General features: G+C 42.5%; 1 protein-coding gene and 1 pseudogene across 3 annotated transcripts; both read right to left on the minus strand.

Moving 5' to 3' along the window:
• Positions 1 to 580: 580 nt before the first annotated feature.
• Positions 581 to 22,163, minus strand: ANKRD16 (ankyrin repeat domain 16). Of its 3 annotated transcripts, none has more exons than XM_036265874.1 (7): positions 21,794 to 22,151; positions 10,540 to 10,760; positions 8,676 to 8,718; positions 5,140 to 5,248; positions 3,734 to 3,895; positions 2,244 to 2,322; positions 591 to 987 (listed from the first exon to the last, which is right to left on the minus strand). In XM_036265874.1, exons 1-7 carry the CDS (start codon positions 22,111 to 22,113, stop codon positions 821 to 823), a joined length of 1,101 nt encoding a protein of 366 aa, XP_036121767.1. In that variant the 5' UTR covers positions 22,114 to 22,151; the 3' UTR covers positions 591 to 820. The 3 variants fall into 3 exon arrangements, with proteins under 3 accessions (XP_036121770.1, XP_036121767.1, XP_036121781.1); XM_036265888.1 differs by having other exon boundaries at positions 592 to 987; positions 10,633 to 10,760; positions 21,794 to 22,149; XM_036265877.1 differs by lacking the exon at positions 5,140 to 5,248 and having other exon boundaries at positions 581 to 987; positions 8,676 to 8,809; positions 21,794 to 22,163.
• LOC118637728 lies at positions 19,554 to 21,570 on the minus strand (annotated as a pseudogene).
• Positions 22,164 to 23,768: the final 1,605 nt, after the last annotated feature.

Here is a 23,768-nt window from a genome sequence, read left to right on the forward strand (position 1 = left end):
CATCCTATCTTCAATATGTTTAAATTGCTACAAATTTCTTAGAAGGTACATCAAGTGTTCATTCCTCCACAATCACAGGCTTCAGCGGCAGATGGTGTACAATAGGAAATGTGACTTGCAGGCTTTAACAACAAACCCATTCCTCAGCTGAGGTAACAGAAGTTCTGAAAATATCTTAGATGCGTTTTTTAGGTGTATTTATTACCTGAAGGGATTCAATACAGAACTTTTCTTAAAAAAAAAAAACAAACCTCAAAATCATAACGTAGCTTAACTAGTAGTGCTTAGCATATAAACATTTTCATTAATTCCTTGTAAATGTTTGTGTAAATAAAACAAATTGTAAGCACTTCTTTCTGGCTAGAAAACCAAACTAAACCATTGTAACAACAAAGAAAATAAACTATGAAAGAAAGTAAATAGTCCAATTATTTATGGCTGAAATTAATAGCAATTGGTTGTATTTTTAATATTATTATTGCCTTACCATATACCATTTACTATAAAACATTTCACATATATGTACAAATAGATATATTAAAGTATGTATACTACATTATTTCATGCATGTTACATGCTCCAAGGAGCCCTGACACTGACATCACAAACATTATCTAAGTCCACTTGAAGGCCACAAAATGAAATGCAGGTAAGGAGAGATTATGAGTGTGTCCATCTTGCATCTAGGAAGCCAGCGTCCACATCCTCCAGAATCTCAGCAGCAGAGTGCAGGGGAGGGAGGGCAGAGGACACCGGCTATTAGCAGATTTCACTGAACCTGGTAATGACTTAAACAGCAGGATATAAGTTACCATGAGTTTTACTGCCTTTGTTTAGAAACGCTGTGGCTGAAGCACTGAAGGATGTCTGTGTTCCGTGTGAGCTGCTGAGCCAGCGTACCTGTGACATCTGGAGAGTCCCTCAGCCCAGAATGCAGAAGAAACTGGATGCAGGCCATGTGCTGACCCGCGCAGGCCAGGTGCAGGGCTGAGCAGAGACAGAAGTCATACGAACTTAGTGCATGACCCCCAAAGCAATACTCATCTGGCCAGTAAAATGCTCCTAACGAAAATATTGATTCTCTCAATTGTACAGGTTTTATATTTCCATAATCCATCTGTATGACTTTGCCTATACTACATTAAAACATTTTCCTTTTAAGCTCATTGGGCTAGAAATGGCTTAAAAATAACAAGGCCAACTGGACAGGATTTAAGAGATTTGTCTAAAGCAACAAAGCAAGTTTATGAGAAACAGGAGACTTTAAATGGTACAGAAAGTATTTTCAAAGTTTTGTAAAATTTCTGTATAAGTAAAAATATCACCATGAATAAGAATAATGTGATAAAAAGAAAAACAGCTGACAAACCTTCCTATTCCGGTTAGTAATTAGTGCTGAAGGGAACCTGGCTTCTGCTCCTGTCTTTAGGAGAAAGTCTGTCCCTGGACTTAGCGACCATCCTCTGTGGCCTGAAAGTGAGTACTTATCTGTGAGTCTTTGAAGCCTCATGAAGCTCCCACTAAACTCCTGAAGGATGTTCACTGACTCAGAGAATGTTGAGGTTTATTCTAAAGTCTTAAAGAATTAGCTCTAAAAATATCCTTCTGAGCCCCAAATTGAGAAAATTGTAATAATTATAGTATTTATTTATTTATTTTTTAGTTACTCCTCACCCGAGGATATTTTTCCATTTATTTTTAGACAGAGTGGGAGGGAAAGAGGGAAGGGGAGAGAGAGAGAGAGAAACATCCATGTGCAAGAGACACATCAATTGGTTGCCTCCCCCATGACCCCAACTGGGACCAGGGATCAAACTTGTAACCCGGGTATGTGCCCTTGACTGGGAATCAAACCTGTGACCCTTCAGTCCACAGGTTGATGCTCTAACAGCTGAGCCAAACCAGCCAGGGCAATGATTATAGTTTTTAAATACACTCCAAAGAGAGATGACCTATGAAGAATCTATTATAGACTACCTGGATAGCTGGTGGCATCATAGATGAAGATAGAAAGTGCTTTTATGTCACAGATTTTTGCAGTTTCAAATAATAAAAACAATAATAATAGCAATAGTAATGAGTAGTAGTCTTTTTCATTGCCATGGTAACAGCAGTAGTTATAATTAGATGTTATTTTAAGGAAAAGTTGCTGAGCTAGTAGAGGAATAATATTAAAACCAATGTTTTTTAAAGTCCATGTATTGTTTACATTCTGTTGACTAACAATTTCAAAGAAGTCATACCTGATCGATTTCTTTCATCTTTAGAGTTGATGTCAGCACCCAAGGATATAAGTGTCTGAACTGTGCTCACATGTCCTTCCTGAGGGTTGAAATAAACTCATTATCACTGTGACAAGGATCTTTAAATATAAACACTGATGTATATATTAGGTAATTTTTCTAAAATACTCTACTGCTAAAACTGTATTTCCATATCTAAAGGAAAACCATTACATCACTCTCAAACCCCAGTATAAATTATTAAAGACAGTTTTTGGTGATACCCAGGCATTAGAATATAGATGGTCAACTTTGTAGGCCTAATTATCGACTAATACAAGCTGGGTTTCCTTCAGTGTAATGAGTATAAATATTGTGATTTGTACAGAACACAGTTACAAATTCTCCCAAGCACACATATTCTTTGCTAAAATCTTTAGGACAGAGATAAACCAGAAGAGATGGACTCTCATCATAGCTGGCATTATCAGTCATAGGCAATTTATACACTTTCTGTCTATTCAGTTAATCCATTAGTATGTGGTGAGATTGAAATCAAGGTTATAGGTTCAATCTTCCTACAGGTGGACACACCAGCTTTTCCCCCTGCTGTGGCCATAGATCATTCCCTTAACCCACCCTCATTTATCTATCTACTCTCTCATAGGGGAACGCAGGCAAGAGTGTGTAGTTTACCAGAAAACATTCTTGTCCCTAGAAAATCAAGTAAAGGCAAGTAGCCAATCATGTTAAAGATAATAAGCAAAAGATTCCTAGCAATAAAACAGGAATATGTAAACATCTGCTTTTGTAGTGAAAACTTTTTACATGTCTTAAATATTTTATACAATTAGAGAGGCTAGTAAATGCAGTGCCCTTAGTTAGAGGAATTTTAATTTCTAAAATCTACCATAAGAATAGAGAGCTAGGAATTTAATACAATGGATTTTTTATAGCTTCAGATAATACCATTCTTTGTTGTTGTTAACCCTCACTGGAGGATATTTTTTCCATTGATTTTTTTAGAGAGAGTGCAAGGGAAGGGGGGGTGGGGAGAGAAACATCAATGTGAGAGAGACACATCAATTGGTCGCCTCCTGCACACATTTCGACCAGGGCCAGGGATCGAACATGCAACCTAGGTTCGTGCCTTTGACTGGGAATTGAACCTGTGACCCTCCAGTATGCAGACCAATGCTCTTACCACTGAGCCACGCCGGTCAGGGCCAAATACCACCACTCTTGAGGACAAAAAGGGGGTGGGAGGAAACATAAAGTCTAGGCCTTATATGGAATAATGGGTGTTTTCAGTTTTTACCTAGCAATAAATAGGCAGGTTTCTATTTAAAGGGATATAAGGGCTTCAGAACCATGAACATTTCAGGAGCATATCATGAGCAATTTCTTTCTTCCACAGAGATGGAGCCAAAGAAATAGGACTGTGGAGCTATTCATCAGTGGAGTAAGGCGAGCCTAAGGAAGCAGGGACACTCTTGTGAAAAGAAACAAACCTTAGCTGCATAATGAAGTGCTGTGAGGTGGGTTGATGTTGCTCTCACATCTACGTCAATGCCAAGTTCAGAGACCAAGAATCGGATGGCTTCATTCTGCCCAGTGACTGCTGCCCTATGTAAAGCCTGGGCCCCCAGGGAATCCTCAGCAGAAATGCAAGCCTAGTAGAATGGGGAGAGACAGGAACAAAAATAAGAAGCAGAGAAACCTGGGACCATGGACCTTCTGACATTTTAGCTAAACTTTGTTGTTAATGTACATTTTTCTGGGCCCTATGTTACATAGCTTTTGTCAGATTCTTTTTTTGTTGTTGTTGTTAATCCTCACCCAAGGATATTTTTTCCACTGATTTTTAGAGAGAGTGTAAGGGAGGAAGGAAGGGAAAAAGGAGATGGGGAAGGGGGGGAGAGGGAGAGGAAGAGAAATATCAATGTGAGAGAGACACATTGATTTGTTGCCTCCTACGTGCATCCTGACAAGGGCCAGGGATGAAACCTGCAACCCAGGAATTGAACCCTTGACCAGGAATTGAACCTGCTACTTTGGTGTGCAGGCCAACACTCTAACCACTAAGCTTACCAGCCAGGGTGCTTTTATCAGATTCTTAAAGGACTCTGTAAACAAACAAACAAACAAAAGGGTTGAGATTCAATGTTCAAAGTGTGTCAAAAGTGAACTCAGTGGAGAGTTTGTTGTTATTACTATAAAACAGCTACTGTTTACTGAAATCTTACTTTGCTGCCATGGCCGAGTAGCTCAGTTGCTTAGAGTGTCATCCTGATATGCCATGATTGCGGGTTTGATCCCTAGTCAGGGCACATACAAGAATCAACCAATGAATGCATAAATAAGTGGAACAACAAATCGATGTTTCTCTCTTGCTAAAATTAATTAAAAATAAATAAATCTTGCCCTGGCCGGTTTGGCTCAGCGGTTAGAGCGTCGGCCTGCAGTCCAGAGAGACCTGGGTTCGGTTCCCGCTACTGGCACGTACCTCGGTTGCAGTTTGTCCCCGGCCCTGGTTGGGCCCTGTGGGAGGCAGCCCCTCGATGTGTCCCTTTCACGTCGATGTTTCTCTCTCTCTCTCTCCCTCCCACTCTATCTGAACAAAAAAATGGAAAAATGTCCTCAGGTGAAGCTAAATAAATAAATAAATATATATAAGTAAATCTTACTTTGCTAACTGCTTTATGTATGTTACATTATTTAATCATTAGAGGAACCCTCTGAAGATTTTAAATTTGTCACCATATTTCTGATGGAAATACTGATGCTTAAAGAGGTCGAGGGCTCCTACAGGGGGACTGTGGCAGCACTGGAATTTTCACCCAGGATCTGAGTAACTATGACCTTTGTTTTATCCTATGACCTAAAACTCATAGGAAAAACCCAACCATCGCTGTACCTTATGTTTTTCAAGGAGCAGCCTGGCTATGTTGATGTGCCCACACTGAATCGCATCCATAAAGGGCGTGAAGCCACACTTGTCTCTGCAGTCTGGTTCATATTGACACCTAGAACCCAAATGCAAAATAAAAGCTGAGAAAAGCCACTGCTTCAAACCTAATGGACAGTTGCCTCTTGACCCCCTGCAGTAGATGACATGCCCTACAAATGATCTTTAAAAATTTGGAGAACTCTTCCTCTTTTCCCCATCTCAATATCAGAACTTAGCTCTAAACAATATGTCAGTTTCCCCCAGCAAATCTGCTCCTCCTCTAACCTTTGTTATTCCATATTATGGACTATCATCTCTCCAACTTCTCATGCCAGAAGCCCTGAAGTCATCTCTTAGCCCTCATAACTGACCTATTATCAAAACCTCTCAATTCTGCATTCAAAATATTTTAATTGTATCTATTTCTGTTTTCACTCCTTAGGACCAAATCAATAAACAATAGCCTCTTAACAGTTTTTCTCACCTTGGCTTCTGCCTTGCTAATCTATTCTCACAGCTACCAGAATAATCTTTTCACCATGCAATTGGGTATGACCGCTCCTGTTAAAAATCTTTAACTATGTACTTACCAAAAATAAACCACAAAATCTGGAACCTCAGCATGACCTCTAGTGGTCAAGAAAATTTGGCACAAACTTACCTCTCCAGGTTTCTCTCTCCCACATACCCCCCCACACCCCACCTCTGTGCTTACTGCAACCTATCTTCTTCATGGTTGCCCTTTCCTCTAGGTCCTGCTTATTTCCTGCTCCAACCTGTCATGTCGTCTTCTTAGTCCCACCTCTCATCCATCCTATCTTTTTACATTCCTATCTTCTTCATGGTCCAACCTTCCCTACACTCCTCATTCCTACCTTCTTCTGTTCCTACCTTTCTCACCATCCTACCTGTCCCCCTGTCTTCTTGGTCCTACTTTCTTTTTGTCTTTTCTTTTTCTTTTTTTTATTTATTTTTATTTTTTATTTTTTTATCCTCACCTGAGGACATTTTTCCATTCTTTGTTCAGATAGAGCGGGAGGGAGAGAGAGGAAGAGAGAGAGAGAGGAACATCGATGTGAAGGGACACATCGAGTGGCTGCCACCCGCACGACCAACCAGGGCCGGGGACAAACCGCAACCGAGGTACATGCCCCTAGTGGGAACCGAACCCGGGTCTCTCTGTACCGCAGGCCGACGCTCTAACCGCTGAGCCAAACCGGCCAGGGCTCTTTTCTTTTTCTCCATCCCATCTCCCCTTTTTCTGTTCCTACCCTCAACTTCCTGTCCCATCTTCCCAGTCTCACCTCCCACCAGTCCGATCATCTTCTGTTCCTACCTACTTCATGGTCCTACTTGTCTTACTTTCTTCCCCATCCTATCTCTCTCCTGTCCTTCCGTCTTCACAGTCCTGCCTTTTCATTTGCCCAGCTCTTTGCTGCCTTTGCACTTGCTGATCCCCTTAGCTTGGAACATTATTTCTCTATTCTTCATTTGGCGAACTCCAACTCATCCTTCACAGCTTCAATGTGACTTCAGAGAGGCCTGTTTTCTTTCTGGCATCAACAGTACCTTTGCTTCCACATACCATTGTATACTCTTTATTTTAGTATTACAGGTCTCCCTCACTATCTAAAAGTAGAGCATTCCTCTGAAACCTTTTGTAAGCCAAAATATCATAAAGCAACGAATATCTCCAGCTTTCTGAAAGTTTTCATTACATATGACACTTCACTTTTATGAAAGACCTACATTACTACAGATTTTCTCATAAAACTTAAAATCCTCTTCAGATTTCTTTTGGTTAGTGAAAAAAGGTACTAAATGTAGGTCTTATGTATAGGTAAAGTGGGATAATGCAAACTTTCAGAAAGCAGGGATATCAGTTTATAATTTTATAGTTTTTATTTCTATAATCATCTATACTTGGTGTCCACATAAGCCTATGGGCTGTTAAGTAAAGGACTGTGTTTGTTTTGCTTACCATCTAGCACCTAATGCATAAGAGGTGCTTAAAAAATGTTTGTTCAATGAATGTTTATAAATTGGCAGACAACCAAGTATGTTCCAATTTGCAGTAGGCAAGCCCTATACATAAGCAATGCTTTCAGGGCACTACATTAGGCCCTCCTCTCTTCTTACTATGTATTGTCTCCTCAGGTAATCTCTTCCACTCTTACAAATTCAATCATCATTTCTATATTGATGAAGCCCACATTTGTATCTCAGCCCACACCTGTCCTTTAGGCTTTATATCTGTGTCTCTAACTGCCCTCTTGAAATATTTGCTTGGATAGCTTCCAAGTACGTGCAACTCAACATGTCTAAAAGTGAAACTGTCTGCCCTGGCTGGTTTGACTCAGCGGTGGGAGCGTCGGCCTGTGTACCAGAGTCCCAGGTTCGGTTCCCGCTAGGGGCACGTACCAAAAAAATAAATAAATAAATAAATAAAAGTGAAATTGTTATCATCTCGCACAAAGCCTGCTCCTCCTCCACTGCACTCTACCTCAGTAAATGGCACCAGCACCACCACCAGTTGCTTAAGTGAGAAACCTGAAAGTCATCTTTGACTTTTCCTTCTCCCTCATTCACTTCATTGAATTATTCACCTATCTATTGATTCTACTTAAGTATCTCCAAATCTTTTTCTTCATCCCTATAGCCAGCTTCTTAGTCCACTTATGATGATTTCTCTCTTATTTAACTACAATAGCCTCCCAACAGCTTTCGTAGTACCCATTCTTGCTCCGCCTCCAATCCATTCGGTATTTCGCAACCAGAGGATTTTGGAAAAATGCAAATTTCTCATTACCCACCCCCATGCTTAAAACCCTTTAATGGCATCTTTTTTGCTTAAAATGAAACCTAAAATCCTTCCCATAGTCTACAATGCCTACCTGATTGAAGCCTGGCTTTCCTCTCCAGCCTCATCCCGCACCATTCCCCCCTCACTCTAGGATTCAGCACATACTGAGTTTCTTTCAGTTTCTTATATCCACTATGCTTTTCCCAGGCTCTGAGCATTCCTGAGTACTGTTTTCTCTGTCTGGAATTCCCCCTGCCTCCCACTCTCAGCCTCCTTCAGGTCACAGTTTAAATATCACAGTGCTGAGATCCCTTACTCCTAGGCCAAATTGGCTTTTCCTGTCATATGCCCCTGGAGGAATCCTGCATTTCCTTGTAATGCCACCAGATTCACATGACTTGTGCAGTATCTGTGAATTCCATGAGAGTGAAACATTGTTTTGTTTATATTGTAGCCCCTGCATCTGGTACAATTCATAATAGGCACTGAATAAAATAGATGAATATTTGTTGAATGAACAACCAAACAAATGATTTTTATCTCATGTTTGTGAGCTATTTTTGTTTTATGTTCTTTGCGTTCATTTCTCTTTTGGTACCTTACTTGCTCTCTGAACAATTTGCTTGAGCTCTTTATGTAGCATTGACATTAACTGTCATAACTAGCAAATATCTTCCTTAATTTGCTGTTTTGTTCTTACCTCTGAAGAAGCACCTTTACTGCCTCTAAACAGCCATGCATTGCTGGGAGAAGAGAGGTGAGAATTAGAACTTTCAGGTGCATCTATAAAATGCTTCTTTCCTCCTGGCACCAGTCTCTGTTTCATCTTTTTAGCTATGATGTAGAGGAAGGAGTAATTAAATTAGCTACATCAATAAAAATTTAGCTGGATAATTGAATTGGTAAAGAATGACTTTTTTACTAAATAGGTCCATAGCTCAAACAGATTATCTTGTCTTCATGAGCACTTTTATGACAAAATTCAATCCTCGCCCTGGCCAGTTTGGCTCAGCGATTAGAGCGTTGGCCTGCGGTCCGGAGAGACCCAGGTTCGGTTCCCACTGAGAGCATGAACCTCGGTTGCAGTTTGTCCCCGGCACTGGTTGGGTAGTGTGGGTGGCAGCCTCTTGATGGAAAAATATCCTCAGGTGAGGATAAAAAAAAAAATTTCAATCCTAAACTTATCTCCTCACTTTTGTGTTGGGCCAGTCAGTTTTTGCCCAGGAAATGTAAAACATTTTAAGAGTAATACATGACAAAATAACCAAGAATTTAATTCTCCTACTATAGTCAATAATAAAGTTTTTTTACTCTCTGTGCACCATTTCTTTGTGTAAATGACTGGGTGCTGTGTCTTCAGAAAAGTAGGGGAGCTAGTCAAATAATTCATGAGTAGAGAAACATTTTCTACTCACTTGCAAAGTTTCAAAATGGATTCCTTGCTCCCTACCCGCCCACTGTGACTAGAATAATTGTATGCATGTTTTCTAAACTATATCATGTTACAGGTATTGATTTTTAGAGAAACCAAAAGCCCTGTATTCTAATTCAATGCACTCTCTAGAAGGCTAAAGATTATTTTTTAAATTTGTTGATCTGGATTCTTTTTTTAAAAATATGTTTTTAGTGATTGTTTTAGAGAGAGAGAGGACGGGAGATAGAAACATTGATGTGAAAAAGAAACAATGATCGGCCGCCTTCTGCACGCCTCCTACTGGGGACTGAGCCCACAACCCTGTGCCCTGACCAGGAATCAAACCAGCAACCCCTCGGTGCTCAGAATGACCACTAACCTGGCCAGGGCTGATGTGGACTCTTGAGCTCATTAATATCCATTTCATCTTATGCCACGGCACTTTGGCTTTTTACTAATTTAAGATAATCTACAAATAGATAATTCAGAATTAAAAATAATTACTCAAAACAATAAAAACTGTATCCCACACTTATATTTGACATTATCACTAGATAAGTCAAATACACTCAGGTCCAGGTATTTAATTATATAAACACCTATAGTTATTTAAATGGATAGCACTGTGGTAGGTATTGCCGAGGATATTTAAAAAACTGTCTCTTTTCCTCCAACTTTAATAATAAAAACATGAAAATGATCATAAAAATAGCAGCATCCAGGTCTGTGCTCAAGTGTCAAGCACTGTGCTAAGGGGTTTACACACATCTGGCTCTTTAAACCCCGTAATAACCTTGTGATATGGGCATCATTATTATCATTATCTTGCTGTTGAGGAAACTTAATCAAGAGACTAAGCTCTTTGTCCAAGGTCAAAGACTTAGTGAGGAACATAATCAGCTTGCCATCTAACTAGCTGGGGAGTATAAGACTAATATTTATGAAAAGTGAACTAATACAAGAAAGAAGAGCATATTAAGTGCCAAGTGTCATTAGCTTTAGAAACTCAGTATATGCCAAAATACCTCAAAGCTGCTCTTATTCCTTAACCTCTATTTTCCAAAACCCTGCAACTCGATGACATTCTTCAGTGCTGGGGGAAGCGGGCTGCACATCCATGCTTGCATCCCTGCAGAACTCTGGGCCATACCTGCCGTGTGCAGAGGAGTTCTGCAAATTTTGCTCTCTGTTTTCCAGGCATCTGGGCAAACAGTGAGCAAGTACTGGAGGATTGTAGGGTCACCTTCTCGGCTGGCAATGTGGAAGCTGTTCCAGCCATCTTTGTTCTTTAGAAGTGGATTTGCACCATGTTCTACAAGGTCCTGGATCACTTCAAGATTCTTCCTTGTGCAAGCCATCATCAGAGGAGTCCTAAGGTCAAACAGGACAAGCTGTCAGATGGAAAGGCAGCTGAGACATTAGAAGGGTGCAACCAGGTCTTTAGAAAAATGCACACATCCTTGGCAGAGAGGAAAAGCCAAGAAGACTCAGGGAAGAAGGAAAACTGGCAACTTCTCTGCCTGCCCTGAGGACTCTGGAGGAAATAACAGGAGGCAAATGAGATGTAGTTACGCCTAAAGGAGGGGGATACTGAGGAAGCAAAACTGCTTCTGAGCTAGTTTATAGTACGGACTGAATTGGGACAGAACTAATCTGAACCATAGTCTGTCCTGAAGAATACTGTATAAGAGGTATTCTGCTGGACTTATCCCATTTACCTCAGTCAGAAACCATTTATTAATTATATTGTGCTAAAAAGGAGTTTATTTTTTTTTTATCCTCATCCAAGGACATTTTTCCATTTTTTGTTCAGATAGAGTGGGAGGGAGAGAGAGAGAGAAACATTGATGTAAAAGGGACACATCGAGTAGTTGCCACCTGCACGACCCAACCAGGGCCGGGGACAAACTACAACCAAGATATGTGCCCTCAGCGGGAACCAAACCTGGGTCTCTCTGGACCACAAGCTGATGCTCTAACCGCTGAGCCAAACCGGCCAGGGCCTGAAAAAGAGTTTAAAGTGAGCATTTGACAGAGCATCTAGCCATAAGAAGCATACATCGGTGAAGCAAATGAAACAGTGTGATTACAATAAGTTTCTGAACTGCCTTGTGTGCACAACTATAGGAGAGCGAACTACATTAATATCAAGAGAGGTGGCTCTGGCCTTCCTCTTCTGGCACATAAATGATTTGGGGTAAGCCATTTCACTTCTATGAGGTTTTTTTGTCTGCAAAACAAGGGGCTATGATTTCTGAAAAGCAGGGGCAAGTCTTCTTTAACTACTCATTCCCAGGGTTAGAAACTGTGTCTGGCACATAATGGGAGCTCACTATACTTGGATGATCTCTAAGGTCTTATCTAAGATTTACCTTCTAAGAATGTTATATTAGTTAATTATCAACACTACTTTTTTTGGGGGGGGGGTAATGTACTAATGATAGTGAATATGAAATTAAGAGGGAAACAAACATCCAGATAAATGAAGGCTGGAACCTTTAAGAAGAGCTTCATGAAAGGAATGAATCTTGAGCAAGGCAGGATGTTTAGAAAAGCAGGTATTTCAGAAAGCCAAAAATAACATAACATAACATAACATAACATAACATAACATAACATAACATAACATAAAACAAAACAAAACAAAGAGAGAATGGGCAAAAATGTCTCACTGTGATTATACACATCCCAAATACATAATCATACAAACCTCGACCATTTAGAGTTGTTGTTTTTTTGTTTTGTTTTGTTTTATTTAAATTATTTTTTATTTTTTAAATTTTTTATTTATTTTGTTACAGATATTTCTCCTTTTTTACCCCATTGGCACCCCCCTCCCCACCCCACTCCTGCCCCGTCCCTGGCTTAGTTGTCCATGTCCGTTGGTCATGCATACATGCATATAAGTTCTGTGGTTTATCTATTCCCACCCCACCCCCCACCCCCTCTTCAGAGGGATGTCAGTCTGTGCCCTACTTCCATGTTTCTGGGTCTACCATATTCCTCAGACTGTTATGTTCATTATATTCCGTATATAAGTGAGATCATGTGGTATTTGTCTTTTTCTGCTTGGCTTATTTCACTTAGGATAATACTTTCCAGGTCCCTCCATGTCGTCTCAAAGGATAAGAGATCTTTCTTTCTTACCGCTGTGTAGTACTCCATTGTGTATATGTACCACTGTTTTTATATCCATTTGTCTACTGATGGACACTTGGGCTGTTTCCAGATCTTAGCTATTGTAAATAGTGCAGCTATGAACATGGGGTTACATATATTCTTCCTGATTGGTGTTTCAGGCTTCTTAGGGTATATTCCTAGAAGCGGGATCACTGGGTCAAATGGAAGTTCAATTTTTAATTTTTTGAGGTAACACCATAGTGTTTTCCATAGTGCTGCACCAGTCTGCATTCCCACCAGCAGTGTATTAGAGTCCCCTTTTCTCCACACCCTCGTCAACACTTGTTGTTTGATGATTTGTTGATGGCAGCCATTCTGAAAGGTGTGAGGTGATACCTCATTGTTGTTTTAATTTGCATCTCTCTGATGATTAGTGATGTTGAGCATTTCTTCATATGTCTTTTGGCCATTTGTATGTCCTGTTTGGAGAGGTGTCTATTCAGCTCCTCTGCCCATTTTTTAATTGGGTTCTTTGTCTTCCTTTTGTGGACTTGTATAAGCACTCTATATATATTGGAGATTAACCCCTTATCTGATACATCATTAGCAATGATGTTCTCCCATACAGTGGGTTGCCTTTCTGTTTTGATGATTGTTTCTTTTGCTGTGCAGAAGCTTTTGAGGTTGATGTAGTCCCATGTGTTCATTTTTTCCTTTGTTTCTGTTGCCTTAGGTGATGTATCAGTGAAAATTCTGCTCCGTATGATGTCCGAAATTTTGATGCCTACATTTTCTTCTAGAATTTTTATGGATTCACGGGTCACATTTAAGTCTTTTATCCATTTTGAGTTTATTCTTGTGTATGGTGTAAGTTGATGGTCTAGTTTCATTTTTTTTGCATATAGCTGTCCAATTTTCCCAACACCATTTATTAAAGAGGCTGTCTTTACTCCACTGTATGCTCTTGCCACCTTTGTCAAATATTAATTGAGCATATTGCCTTGGGTCCATTTCCGGGTTTTCAGTTCTGTTCCACTGGTCTATCTGCCTGTTCTTGTGCCAGTACCATGCTGTTTTGATTACAGTGACTTTGTAGTATCACCTGATATCTGGTATTGTGCTCCCACCTACTTTGTCCTTCTTTTTCAAGATTGCAGTGGCTATTCGGGGTCTTTTTTGGTTCCATATGAACTTTTGAAGTATTTGTTCTAGTTCTGTGAAATATGTCGTTGGTATTTTGATGGGGATTGCATTGAATCTATAGATTGCTTTGGGTAGTATGGACATTTTAATGATGTTAATTCTTCCAATCCATGAACAGGGTATGTGCTTCCACTTTCTTATATCTTCCTCTATTTCTTTTTTCAATGTCCTGTAGTTTTCTGCAAATAGGTCCTTTCCTTCTTTGGTTAAGTTTATTCCTAGGTATCTTAAAGTTGTTGGTGCGATGGTAAATGGGATTGTTTTTTCAGTTTCTCTTTCTGTGAGTTCATCATTGGTGTACAAGAATGCCGTCGATTTCTTGACGTTAATTTTGTATCCTGCTACTTTGCCAAATTCATTTATTAAGTCTAGTAGATTTTTGATGGAGTCTTTAGGGTTTTCTATGTATAATATCACGTCATCTGCAAATAATGACAGTTTCACTTCCTCCTTTCCAATTTGGATCCCTTTTATTTTTTCCTCCTGTCTGATTGCTGTGGCTAATACTTCCAGTACTATGTTAAATAAGAGTGGCGAAAGTGGACATCCCTGTCTTGTTCCTGTTCTTAATAGAAATGTTTTTAGTTTCTGTCCATTGAGTATGATGTTGGCTGTAGGTCTTTCATATGTGGCCTTTATTATGCCAAGATATGATCCCTCTATTCCCACATTGCTGAGCATTTTTATCGGAAATGGATGCTGGATTTTGTCAAATGCTTTTTCAGCATCTATTGATATGATCATGTGGTTTTTATTCTTCATTTTGTTTATGTGGTGTATCACGTTTATTGATTTGCGAATATTGTACCAACCTTGCATCCCTGGAATGAATCCCACTTGGTCATGGTGAATAATTTTTTTGATGTATTGCTGGATCCGATTTGCTAATATTTTGTTCAGGATTTTGGCGTCTATGTTCATCACGGATATTGGCCTGTAGTTTTCTTTCTTTGTCGTGTCTTTTTCTGGTTTTGGAATTAGAATTATGCTGGCCTCATAGAACGAGTTTGGAAGTCTTCCTTCTTCTTGAACTTTTTGAAATAGTTTGAGGAGAATGGGTGTTAGTTCTTTTTTGAATGTTCGGTAAAACTCCCCTGTGAAGCCATCTGGGCCTGGGCTTTTGTTTGCTGGGAGAGTCTTGATTACCTCTTCAATGTCCTTAGTTATTATTGGTTTGTTCAAGTTTTCTATCTCTTCCCGGTCCAGTTTTGGGAGACTGTGTGTTTCTAGAAATTTGTCCATTTCGCTTAGATTGTCGAATTTGTTGCCATATAGTTGTTCATAGTAGCTGTTAACAATTTTTTGTATTTCTGTGGTGTTGGTTGTTACTTCTCCTCTTTCATTTCTGATTTTGTGTATTTGGGTTCTCTCTCTTTGTTTCTTGGTGAGTCTAGCTAAGGGTCCATCGATCTTGTTTATCTTTTCGAAAAACCAGCTCTTTGTTTCATTGATCCTTTGAATTGTTTTTTTGGTCTCTATGTCATTTATTTCTGCTCTGATCTTTACTATTTCCTTCCTTCTACTTACTCTGGGGTTTTCTTTTTGTTTGCTTTCTAATTCTTTAAGTTGTGAGGTTAGACAGTCAATTAGAAATTGTTCTTGTTTCTTGAGGTAGGCCTGTAGTGCTATGAACTTCCCTCTCAGAACTGCTTTCTCTGCATCCCATAGATTTTGTGTTGTTGTGTGTTCGTTTTCATTGGTTTCCTGGAAGTTTTTAATTTCTTCCTTGATCTCCTCGGTGACCCATTCATTGTTTAATAACATGCTATTTAGCCTCCATATGTTCAAATGTCTTTGCATGTTCTTGTTGCAATTGATTTCTAGTTTCATGCCATTGTGATCTGAGAAGATGCTTGATATGATTTCAATCTTCTTGAACTTGTAGAGATTTATTTTGTGTCCTATCATGTGGTCTATCTTTGAGAATGTCCCATGTGCACTTGAGAAGAATGTGTATTCTGTAGTTTTGGGGTGTAATTCTCTGTAGATATCTATTAAATCCATTTGGTCTAGTGCTTCATTTAGAGTCTCTGTTTCCTTGCTAATTTTTTGTCTAGAGGATCTATCCAGTGGTGTCAACGGGGTGTTGAAGTCCCCCGCTATGATTGTATTGCTGTCGATTTCTCCTTGGAAGTCCTCCAGAAGATTTTTAATATATTTTGGTGCTCCTATATTGGGTGCATATATGTTTATCAAGGTTATATCTTCCTGTTGGATAGATCCTTTCAATATTATGTAGTGGCCTTGTCTCTAGTTATGACCTTCATTTTGAAATCTATTTTATCAGATATGAGTATTGCTACCCCAGCTTTTTCTTTGCTTTCCATTTGCTTGGAAAATTTTTTTCCATCCCTTCACTTTCAACCTATGTGAGTCTTTTGTTGAGAGGTGGGTCTCTTGTAAACAACATATAGATGAGTCATGCTTTCTTATCCAATTAGCTACTCTGTGTCTTTTTATGGGAGCATTCATTCAATCTATTTACATTTAAGGTGATTATTGATATGTACTTATTTATTGCCATTTTTTGTTTAGTGTAGTTCTATTTTTCTTCCCATTTTTCTTGCCAATTACAGCAGTCCTTTTAACATTTCTTGCAGTACTGGTTTGGTGCTAATGTATTCCCATAGCCTTCTTTTGTCTGGGAAGCTCTTTATTTGACCTTCCATTTTGAATGATAGCCTTGCTGGGTAGAGTAGTCTTGGACACAGATTCTTGTTTTTCATGACCTTGATTACTTCATGCCATTCCCTTCTGGCCTGTAGTGTTTCTTGTGAGAAGTCAGCTGAAAGCCTTATGGGGTTCCCTTTGTAGGTAACCTGTTGCTTATCTCTTGCTGCTTTTAGGATTCTCTCTTTGTCTTTAATTTGTGGCATTTTAATTACTATGTGTCTTGGTGTGGGCCTGTTTGGGTTCTTCTTACTTGGGACTCTCTGTGCTTCTTGAACTTGAATGCCTTCTTCCTTCACCAAATTAGGGAAGTTTTCTGTCACTATTTTTTTGAACATATTCACTATCCCTTGCTCATTTTCTTCTTCTTCGGGGACTCCAATGATGTGAATATTATTACGTTTCCAGTTGCCCCACAGTTCTCTCAAGCTGTCTTCCTGTTTTTTAATCGTTTTTTCCTTTTTTTTTCTGACTGGTTCATTTTTTCTACCCTGTCTTCTAATTCACTGATCCGGTCCTCAACTTCCTCTACTCTGGTTTTTAAACCTTCCAATGTGTTTTTCATTTCTGATATGTCATTTTTTATCTCTTCTTGATGGTTTTTAATTTCCAATTGGCTTATTTTCAGTGTCTCTATGTCCTTACTCATGCTGTTCAGCTTCCTCAAGATCATGGCTCTGAATTCTAGCTCTGTTAACATGCCTAATTGCTCCACATTAATCTCATCTTCGGTGGAGGTCTCTTGCTCTTTCATTTGGCTTCTGTTTCTGTGTTTCACCATTTTGGCTATCACTGTGGGCTTTGGAGCCTGTCAAGTTTTCCCTGTGGGTGTTGGTGTTCTGCTGTTTGTGGCTCCCTCTCCTGTGTTTAGATGAGCGAGGGAGGACCCACGTTGAACACCACTGTCAAGTCTTACTTTCCTGGTTGAAGTTGCTAGCCCAGGAAAGGTACTGTTATCCTCTAGCTTTTTGCCTGGAGGCTAGCAGTCGAGGTTACTTGATGAGTTTTGGGTTGTCAGTTGATTGAAAAACTCCCTCAGGTGCTCAGCATAAGGGGATTTCCTGAGGGTGGGGCAGATGCTGTTGTTAATGAGCTTCAATCAGCACTTCAATGGCCTATAGGGTAGGGTTGGATGTCCGAGGTAGGGGCTGCTGCCTCTCCCCAGAACCCTGGGAAGGAGCAATATGGCCACTGTCCTGTGTGGCTGCCACTCAGCAAAAGCTCTGAGAGCCCTACAAATCCTGAGTGTCCCGACACAGCTCCAGTCCAGTCTGCCCTCCCTCTGCCGAAGCCCAAGGTGAGTGGCTGTGGCTTGTTTAGCCTCTGTCCTGGCTCTGCGCTGTGGAGCCGCTTGGGAGTGTAACCTGAGGGCACTGCTCACAGCTGAGGCTGCTGCCGAGCTGCTGACTGTGGCCTCCCAGCCCCCGTCTCGAGCCTTCGCAAGCCTACCAGGATCGAGTCAGTGTCCCTGGTTATATCATCTTCGCAAGCTGCTTTTCTGTTGGTTTGTCCCGTTGATTTGTCTGTGTTATAGTTGTAATTCCAGTTTGGTTCTGGGAGACGGTCTGTGTAGCTTCCATTCACTCCGCCACCATTTTGGAATTCCTCTTGTTTTGTTTTTTGAGGCTGTTTCCTTCTCTGAAGAATTCCTTTGAGGAGTGAGGTCTATGCCTCTTGAATATGTCTTCAGATCAACTTACCAGCAGCCCAAGAAAATCAGTGTTGTGCTTAGTCACAGCCAAAATGCAACCCTCAAAACACAAGCAGGTCTATCCCCTATCCAGAGGGCAAAATGCACTTTATTGTATATGGCTGTCTGCTGTGTTTATTTATATCACATCAAGAATTACTTGTAGGCAAAAACTTCATTAAGTTATGAATCTTTCAGCATTCATAACCTCTAAGAAGCCAGACACAGTGAGTATTAAAAACAATGCTGGTTTAACAAAATGCAATTGGTTTGTGTGGCGGTAAAGGTATGTTTTTTTTATTCTTCTTCTTTATTGATTTTATATAGAAAGATAGAAACATCGATGAGAGAGAACATCCATTGGCCACCTCCTGCATGCCCTCCACGGTGGATCTGGCCCACAATCTGGGCATGTGCCCAGATGGGGAATCGAACTGGGGAACTTTTGGTGCATGGGTCAACACTCAACCAGTGAGCCACACCGGCCAGGCTGTCTCTCTCTCTCTCTCTTATCCTCACCCGAGGACATTTTTCCATTCTCAGATAGAGTGGGAGGGAGAGAGAGGAAGAGACAGAGAGAAACATCGACATGAAAGAGACATATCGAGTGGTCGGCACCCGCACGATCCAACCAGGACCAGGGACAAACTGCAACCGAGGTACACGCTCTTAGTGGAAACCGAACCCAGGTCTCTCCAGACCACAGGCCGATGCTCTAACCGCTGAGCCAAACCAGCTAGGGGTCTCTCTCTCTCTTTTTTTTAAACAGTAGCATGTACTTATTTTATTATAAAAGAAAAAATGCATAAAGAGAAACACCTTTTATTTTTGTTTGCAATCTATAGAATTGAGTTATTTTGCTCATATAAAATACCAATAACTCACTTGAGGACCACACTATCTTCTGAAAATGCGACACACTTGCTTCTTAATCATGTCAAAGCCACAGCATGTTCTAGACTCAGCTAGAGCTGAATCAACAAGCAACTGTCTGCTCTTGGACTATAGGAGCTTTACTGGCCATGGATCTGAACGTGGGGAAGCATTTGTGCAGCAGTACAGCCAGACAGAAGGGATTTTTTATTTAGAGGCAAAACGCCCAAATGGCTCTCTGGCATCTACAGTCATCCTTCACTACTCGCCTCAACGTTTGCGGCTCCACTCTATTGCAGTTTTTTCAATATAGTATAGTATTTGAAAAAACCGTGATAGAGTGAAGGTGCGAACGTTGAAGCACGAAGTGACGAGGGATGACTGTATACAAATAAAAAATCCTACTTCGCAGAAATTCATTTATCGCGGTAGAGTCTGGAACTGAGTAACCGCAATAAACGAGGGCCCACTGTACTCTTAGCTTTGTACACGATTTCCTAACTTAAGGGGCTGATTTGGATTGACTAGTTGAGAATGGCATCCATTATTTAATAAGTAATGACAGAAACAGATCTGTGCTTACACGTAAGCTTGCAACAGGTCTACAGATGAAGAGGTGAAGATAGTGAAGAAGTCAGCTGCAATCCTTCTATGTGAAGGTCACACCAGCTTCCCTGTACAACTTGAAGACTTTCTCAGTGGCACTGAGGTAGGCAGCTGTTCTCAGGTCCAGTCCCAGGTTATACTTCATGGCTGTACATATGATTTGCCTGGCCAAGCACTCTATAGTATAAACTAAATCAGAGTGCATGATGTATTTCTCAGATGCCCCCGATATCCTGCTGTGGGCACAACAGGAATAGTTCCACTGTGCTTTCCAAATTTTCTTTCCAACTTTCTTGAACAGACATGAGCAAGTAGAATCCCTTTTATATTTGAAAGTCAAATGGCCATAGCTGACACGATTTAGGTTCTTCAGCCACTCAAGGTAAGATAATGTCACTACTCCAGCATTCAAATAGAGATCTGGAATAACTATGTTCCTCTTGAGGAAAAATCTTAGCTTCTGGAGTTGTAGGCCCATTGGCACCTTTAGCAATGATCTTGGCTTTGATTCTGGGTGCACTGGACTTAGCTGCTTCTCACTGGCAGCAGGGGTCAGTATGTCACAGTCGGCCTCTAAAATGCTCCCTTCATAAAGCTTTGCTTTGAGGAAGCCCAAGATTGATCCATATTGCACTTTGAAGTCTTCCAGTTCCTTTGGGTCACTACTATCTGGATTCCATATGCTTCCATGAGTCACCAATACCAACATATTTAGCACCAAAGTGATGCAAGTATCTCATATAGGCCTACATTACCAAATCCCTGAACATGTTTCACCTCAAATCCTGGTGTCATTCCTAAAACGCTCATGTAAGAAGCTTCACTGATGAAGTTTTCAATCTCCTGGAAAACTCCCTGGCCAGTAGCAGAGATTTGTCCGTGGATCCCACCCTAACTAATGGGCTTACCAGTGACACATGCATGGGCATTAATATATTGCCCTGTGGTGCTGGCATAGGTGTTAGAAATCCAGAACATCTCCTGCTCCTCGTGCTCATGTCTGGGGCAGGCATAGCAATGCCAGGACCAATAAAGCCCTTTGCCAGTTTCATGGTGAACCTCCTTGTGATCTTTTCCAATTAATTATCAGTATAGTTCTTGAGAAGTATCTCAACACCAGCTTTGGCACCCCACATCAACCTCTGCACACTTACATGTCATCAGAGAAGCCAATGCTTTCACTTCATTTACAGTGCCATAAGGAATATCCTCCTTGTAGGGTGTGCGGTGCTGGCTGTGCTGGCTGTGCTGGGCTTGGTAGCCCTCCATGACCTCCCAGGAGCCATTGCACTGGATGGGGAAGGATAGGCTCAGCACATGGTTGTGGGACCTGGTGATTCACAGGATGGTGCATACTCCTCACTCTCCTGGCTCTTGAGGTCCTCCACCAGCTTGTCCTCCACGATGCTGGAGCCGTGGTTAAAGAAGCCCTCCATCATCTTAAAGAAATTGGGACAGTCTTTGAGGTCTGCCACCACCTCGCTGTAGTGTTGCTGGGAGGGTTATACGAGCCCTGGTTGGGGGCGGGGGCTGCCGGTGGGCCCCGCCTAGTAGCAGCAGAGAGTTGGCTACTGCAGAACTCTGAACAGCCAACAGCGCTTAGCCCAGGTAGCGGTATGTAGCAGTGGGGCAAAGGCCGTGGAGGAGAGGCGCTCTCAGAGTGAGCAAGAGTATCTTGACAGTGACGGTGGTTATACAAAGGCTACACATAAAATCAGAGAGAGCACCACATATACACGAGTGTATGTATAATATGGTGAAATAGGAATAAGTATATTGATTGTAGCAATGTCAATTTCTTAGTTCTGTTATTGTAATGTAACTTATAAGATGTTACCTTTGGGGGTGTCTAGGGAAGGGCACACAGGACTTCCCTGAACTTTTCTTTGTAAACTTCTGTGAACTGATAAATATTTCAAAATAAAAGTTAAATCAATGCCATTGGTGAAGTAATCATTTACCTAGATGTTCCTAGAAGAACTCTTGGGGATCATATTATATGCAGTACAAACTATTCATTGTTTGATATTACTCTGTCTGTTTGATCATATTCTGTATTGTTCCCCACTTTATAAAAGAAAGCAACTGCCTGAACCAGACAGTTGACCCCCAAGGATAGGCACAATGTGCCCTAATGGGGAAGGTTGAGAAGCTATGCTGTAGAGGAAGACAAAATGCATGGGAATCTATGATTCTGCGGAAAAGAGGGTGAAGGGTGTCTTTCTGAACTCCTGACACCTACCAGTCAGCCTTCTTCAGGCAGTTGACCACAGCTCCTCGACCCAGCAGGTACCGCACGCAGTCCTGGTAGCCCATGGAGGCTGCTTCATGCAGAGGCCGCTTGTAGTCTCGGTTGGCGGCCTCGATGTTCATGTCCCAGGCCTCGGCCAGATAGGCAAGGATATCCCGATGCCCGTGGCGGGCAGCGCAGTGCAGCAGGGTATCCCCTGCTGGCCCCGGGCAGCTGGCGTGCCCGGTTCTCTGCAGTTCCTCCCTCAGGGCGCACAGCCGGCCTTCTTGCACCAGCCTGAAGAGCCACTTCGGGTCCCCGGGCGGCGCCATGGCCACCGGAGCCAGGCGAGGTGTTCAAGTCCCCAGCCCAGCCCTGCCCTGCCCAGCCCTGTGCACAGCGGGCGTACTGTACAGGTACACTGGCCGGGTGTCGGCTTCCCACTTCGGACCGCGCCTGGGGGCACAGACAGCGCTTCGCTAAGCCGGCTGACGCTTCGTGAATGCGCGCTCCAGGTGCAGGCGTAGTCTTGTTCGAGGACGCGTGGCTCGTTCGGAGGCTGCCGCCCACACTGATTTCATTTAGGGTGAAACATTAGATAGTGAGACAGCTGCCCTCGTACCTGCGGGGAGGGGCACGTGCCGTCTGGCGCCCGCCGGGGCCTGCGCTCACTCCAGGCGCAGTAGGGCTCGCCCCGGCTCTGAGCCGCTGCCAGGTGAGGGGGTCAGCGCTGTACCTGCACTGGTGAGGGTCCCGAGATACCTGTGAAGGAGCCCTCTGGGAGCTGCTACCCGTATTCTTTTCCAGGGCTGGGGTGAGGCGCCGCACGTCCCGACCCACCGCCACTCCCCTACTCTAGCGTAGCCAGCCTCCGCCCCCGCGCGGCCGCTCCAAGGGTTCCCGAGGGCTCGGAGGAACTCTGGGAAACTTTCCACTGGCCTCCTCACCCTAGCGGAAGCACGGGCAGGGCGGGGCCGCTAGCCGTGGCCGCGCCCCCTCCGCGCGCGCGTTCCGATTGGCCGCGGGGGAAGTCCGTCAGCCCCGGCGGCGGGCTCTTCCCGGCTGCGGCGGGGCGGAGCTGTCAGAAGAAGTCCGAGGCCTGCTCCGGCTATCGCTGCCCTGGGGACGCCGGGACTGGGAGCCTGGGCGGCCCAGGCCGGGAGGCGACGGCGCTGGCTGGAGCCCTGGTCCTAGCCGCCTTAGTGCGTGAGGCCGCGGATGTGGCAGGGAGCTCAGGCGGGGCCCCGCGCTGTGAACATTTAACCTTTGGGGGTCCTGAGCGAGGGTTCGGTCTTTCGGGGGCGGGGGAGCGGGCCTGCGGGGGGCGTGGGGAGCTCGGGCTTGGGTTGTCCCGGGTGAGCTGCAAGGGCGCGGCGGGGCTTGCGCGCTAGAGGCGGAGGAGCGCCCCTACACTGCGTCCTTGTGCCCAGGAAGTGGGGAACTCGTCGTTTCTTGGTGGTTGTAGCAGTCACTGGGGACGTGGCCTCGGCTGCCGGCAAGCCAGCATTCCTTTTCTACTCTGGTATTTTGACCTTGGGCGAGTCATTTTTTTTGCATCCTTTTGCTTCTTTCATTTGTAGCCTCCTTCCCCTCACCTGAATTTTAAGAAAAATTGAGGTGATGTGGGAAGGCCTTGAGCTTATGGAGGATATCTTGAGATCTGAGCAAGGTATATGGGATGATGGAAGGGATTTGAGTAGGTGCTGAGTTCTTTCCCGGATCACATTAGGTACTAGTCATTTAAACCTCTTGATGTTTTCAGTTCCTTTCGAGAGAAAGTGGGAATTGCTACTGTTTGCCAGACCTAGAAACAATTATGCTTTACATATTACATTGAACTTTATGGTTTACAAAGCACTTTATATAAATCCGCAAACAACCCTTAAGGCATCATTACAGATGGGGAAATTGAGGCCTAAAAAAGCTAGTGATTTTGCCACTGAAAGTATAAACAATAAAGTCCCATTAAAGGAAGGATGGTAGCACT

The sequence above is a fragment of the Molossus molossus genome, unplaced genomic scaffold, assembly GCF_014108415.1.
Source record: "Molossus molossus isolate mMolMol1 unplaced genomic scaffold, mMolMol1.p scaffold_m16_p_1, whole genome shotgun sequence".
Classification (NCBI taxonomy): domain Eukaryota; kingdom Metazoa; phylum Chordata; class Mammalia; order Chiroptera; family Molossidae; genus Molossus; species Molossus molossus.

Excerpts from the sequence above, each read along its gene's own strand:
- ANKRD16 (XM_036265874.1), bottom strand. The coding sequence starts at position 22,113 with ATGGCGCCGCCCGGGGACCCGAAGTGGCTCTTCAGGCTGGTGCAAGAA. Across the intron at positions 10,761-21,793 it reads TGCCTGAAGAAGGCTGACTG|GACTCCTCTGATGATGGCTT; the intron begins GTAGGTGTCAGG and ends GTTTGACCTTAG. Across the intron at positions 5,249-8,675 it reads GTAAAGGTGCTTCTTCAGAG|GTGTCAATATGAACCAGACT; the intron begins GTAAGAACAAAA and ends TTTGGGTTCTAG.